At 30.8% G+C, this 4,304-nt stretch overlaps 1 protein-coding gene across 1 annotated transcript; it reads left to right on the forward strand.

Moving 5' to 3' along the window:
- Nucleotides 1-490: 490 nt before the first annotated feature.
- On the forward strand, nucleotides 491-2,667 carry LOC124938704 (probable isoaspartyl peptidase/L-asparaginase 2). The gene is made up of 4 exons (XM_047479199.1): nucleotides 491-687; nucleotides 760-993; nucleotides 1,823-1,909; nucleotides 1,991-2,667. Exons 1-4 carry the CDS (start codon nucleotides 526-528, stop codon nucleotides 2,480-2,482), a joined length of 975 nt encoding a protein of 324 aa, XP_047335155.1. The 5' UTR covers nucleotides 491-525; the 3' UTR covers nucleotides 2,483-2,667.
- Nucleotides 2,668-4,304: the final 1,637 nt, after the last annotated feature.

A 4,304-nucleotide genomic window follows, 5' to 3' on the forward strand; every position in this document is an offset into this window, starting at 1 on the left:
CTTCTAGCTTAATAATAATAAAAAGTAGATACTCATCTTAGGGGTTGGGTTCGAGCCCATAAAATGACAAGTTATATGTGCATGATTAATTGTGTTTGCGCTTAATCACTTCGTTTTCAAATAACTCAATCAAAACGTGTTAGACTTTAATATAACTTACTACATTAATTACAGTATATATAATTTAATATGGTAACAAATTTGATATGATCTTAATTAATGTGCTGATGTGGTGTCAAGTCATAATATTGTATCCTTATTTGCATCTATTGAACTTTATTGTTAAATATGAATAAATATATAAATGGTTTAGAATTAATCTTGAACGAAATCTAAGCACGCAATCTCCGGTATTTATTTTTTAAATATAATCAAGTAAGTTTAAAAATATTTAAATGATTATATAAAAAGCATGAAAAAAAACTCTGTAATTGCCTATAAAACAGCTTCGTCTTCTTCACATTCATTCATTCATTCCCCTGCATCCAACCGAACGATCAAGAGAGAGAGAGAAGAGAGAGAGAAATGGGCGGTTGGGCTATAGCAGTGCACGGCGGCGCTGGTGTGGATCCCAATCTACCGTGGGAAAGACAAGAGGAAGCCAAACGCCTTCTAACTCGCGTTCTCAATATCGGCGTTTCTGCTCTTCGTTCTTCTCTACCTGCCATAGATGTCGTTGAACTCGTCGTATGTTCTTATCTCGATTGATTGATCTGAATCGATCTGAATCCAAATCTGATTGTTGATTGTTGATTACAGGTGAGAGAATTGGAATCGGATCCATTGTTTAATTCAGGACGTGGATCTGCTCTTTCTGCGAATGGAACGGTGGAAATGGAAGCGAGTATTATGAATGGTAACGGAAGGCGATGTGGAGCTGTATCGGGATTGACGACGGTGAAGAATCCGATTTCGCTTGCAAGACTTGTAATGGATAAATCTCCTCATTCATATCTTGCCTTCTCCGGCGCCGAGGAATTTGCACGCCAACAGGTATAACTTAGAACTATTCCCCTTGAAACTTGAAACTTGGAGCCCTATAAACAGAACACGTGAAAATAAACAGAGCAGCTGTTTTGTTTCAATTTAATTATATTTATTTTCTTTAATTTTAAAAATAAATTAAAATTATTTCTTTTTATTTTTTATAAATATTTTATCTTGAATCGATGAAAACGAGAGTTGTAAAATGATATTTGTATTTAAATACACAAATACGAACTTAATCTAAAAATTTGTTTCATTTTGTTTATTTTTTTTGAATTTTACTCAAAAAAAAATTATAATCCTACAAGTCATGATTTCGGACAGCACCAAAATGGTTATGTGTGTTTGCGGGTTACATACTTGATCTATTCATTTTATATATATATATATATATATATATTTTCATTTTATCCATCAAATCATATTTTTAAATAAACAAAATATCAAAATTATTTAAATATTTTATTATTAGTTTACATTAATATTATGTAAATAGTATTTTTAAAAACTAGTTTCTTTAATTTTATTCCAAACAATTTTTATTTCCATAAAAAACCTTATTTTATTCCAAATATCCAACATGAAATAGCTCTTAGAAAAACAAATATATTTTTGATTGATATAGAATTAATTGAACTTCAAATTGTATAGTAAAATTTGTAACAATTTTTGTATTAAGTTTGATTTTAGAATGTATAGTGTAAAATAAATAGAATTATTTCATTAAATTTGAAATAATTTATATCTTATCATTTAATGTCTTAAACTGGTGATACCTTCGAAAAATGATGTCATTTTTGTGTGTTTATGTTTGATTTTATTTGAATTGTCTTAGGGCGTGGAGATGGTGGATAATGACTACTTTATCACGGAAGATAACATTGGAATGCTGAAACTAGCCAAGGAAGCTAATACCATTCTTGTAATCCATTTATTTTCATAATTTACTTTAAATTCAATTACCATCATAATTTATTTGAAAATGTTGGATTCTTTTTATCAGTTTGATTATAGGATCCCAATAGAAACATGCAGTGTAGCATCTCAAGAAAGTCCCATTCTCATGATGAACGGACTCCCAATAAGCATATACGCGCCCGAGACAGTAGGATGCGTGGTAGTCGACAGCGAGGGCCGGTGCGCTGCAGGCACCTCCACGGGTGGGCTAATGAACAAGATGAACGGTCGGATCGGCGACTCACCCTTGATTGGATCAGGCACGTACGCTTGCAATCTGTGCGGGGTTTCGTGCACGGGTGAAGGGGAAGCGATCATTAGATCGACACTGGCCCGTGAGGTCGGGGCGGTTATGGAATATAAGGGATTGAAGTTGAAGGAAGCCGTGGATTATGTTATTAAGGAGAGGTTGGACGAGGGAATGGCGGGGTTGATCGCGGTTTCGAGTAATGGAGATGTGACTTATGGTTTTAATACTAATGGTATGTTTAGAGGATGTGCTAATGAAGATGGACTAATGGAGGTTTCCATTTGGTAGTAGTATTAATATAGTCAATCTCTCTTTCTCTTTCTCTCTAAATGTTAATGTTGTTGGATGTAGTATTTTCATTTTGAAGACTTTGATTGAATAATTGGGGAATATTTTCATATGAATAATGGCATTTATTTGTATGAGATAGTTTGAAATGAATAATTTGCTATGAATAACATTCATTTCTTTGATGTTGTGTCTATGTTAAATGTGAAGTTATATTTTTATATAGATTGACTACAAATATTGTTAAAATTTCATGCAAAAAAATTGAATGAAATGTTTATGAATTAGATGCATTTAAAGATACAAGAACAGATTACCCAAATCATTCTATATATGATATTATATTTCAATCTAATTTTTTTTTTGTCTATGAATAATATGATTAGACATATGATTAGAAACATACTAATTACTAAGCATGTGCAATATTCATTGATTAGACGAAATATAGTAAACCTAATTAGAGATGAGAATTTTGATCATTTAATGACATTAAATTCATTTCCAATTATAGTAGGTCTTTCTAAGTGCACACATACAAAATGTTTCAATAAACCATGACTCCGACTCCAATACTAATTAAATCGAATTCACATAGAGTTTCGTAACTATTGTAACAATAAATTTTTAGAGCTAAATCAATGATAAAAATGCATTTTTAGAGCTAAATCAATGATAAAAACGCTTCACAAGGAGCTAGTTCTGCGATTTAGGGAGAACGCTCGAAATCCTCTTTTGAAAACGAATACCCTGAAGTAACTAGCAGCATAAGGAAAGGGAAACATGCAGTCCAGAGCGCATGACACCAATTATTTCTTTTAAATATTGTTGGTATAATTTTTTATTCTCAACTTATAGTCCAACTTGTGACTATAACTACCAAAGAAAAGAAAAACGAATAAAATTGGTACCGCAGATAAGAGTCGATTTCCAGTCTATATGAGAAAAACAATCTAGACAACGCTATTTTTCTTCTTTGATTTGAATTCAAGCAAGAAAAGACAAATAATAAAAAAATGATAAACAAACGATTGAGAGAAGGACAAGAGCTCATAAAGTCGATATTCAAACCCATAACATCTTATACTTCTCTACTAGAAATCTGGATTCTACTCGATAAAATAATAATTATTTTTTTAGTCTCCATTAAACACTAACTGCTACTCTCAATTATTACTTCTCTAATTATTCGAAAGATGATCAACTATGAAATCGTCAATTTAAAGCTTGAAGCTTTTGGATTTTTCAAATTTTCTGTTTGAAGTCTTAAAACTTGGATCTAAGTTTCTCTAAGGATCAAGTATTCTCCAATCATTGGTAATGTTTCAATCACCCTCTAATTCATATTTTCAGTTTGAATTTGAAAATTTTATATTTCAAATTGCATAAGCTTGTATGCTTGCTATTTATAGTGTTTTATGGTTGAATATTGATCATAGGATAATTTATGAACTTTATAGAAATTTTATAAACAATCGATCAACCTAAAACAGAAAAACCCAAATTTGAATTTTAAAAATAAAAAACGTATTTGTTGTTTTTCGGCTAATTCTCTTGAATCTTAACCTAGAAAGCTTCCCAAGATGATTGTAATTATGTTGGGAAACTGTTTAGATCACGTTTGATCCATCTTGATCATGTTTGATTAAAATCAAAGTTTACAAAAAATAATTAAAATTTTGAGTTCTTGATTTGGCAAAACGAACCGTTATTATTATTTTTGGGTACCAATCAAGTATATGAGATATAAGAAAACTATTGGATAACACATTTCTCATTAAACAACTTTAAAATAAAAAATTAAAATTTTGAACACAACTCC

Source organism: Impatiens glandulifera, chromosome 5, assembly GCF_907164915.1.
Source record: "Impatiens glandulifera chromosome 5, dImpGla2.1, whole genome shotgun sequence".
Classification (NCBI taxonomy): domain Eukaryota; kingdom Viridiplantae; phylum Streptophyta; class Magnoliopsida; order Ericales; family Balsaminaceae; genus Impatiens; species Impatiens glandulifera.

What these genes read in the sequence shown, in the direction of transcription:
- LOC124938704 (XM_047479199.1), top strand. Translation starts at nt 526, where the DNA reads ATGGGCGGTTGGGCTATAGCAGTGCACGGCGGCGCTGGTGTGGATCCC. An exon ending in AGGAATTTGCACGCCAACAG is followed by an intron (nt 994 to 1,822) that starts GTATAACTTAGA and finishes GAATTGTCTTAG; the next exon opens with GGCGTGGAGATGGTGGATAA. An exon ending in AGGAAGCTAATACCATTCTT is followed by an intron (nt 1,910 to 1,990) that starts GTAATCCATTTA and finishes TCTTTTTATCAG; the next exon opens with TTTGATTATAGGATCCCAAT.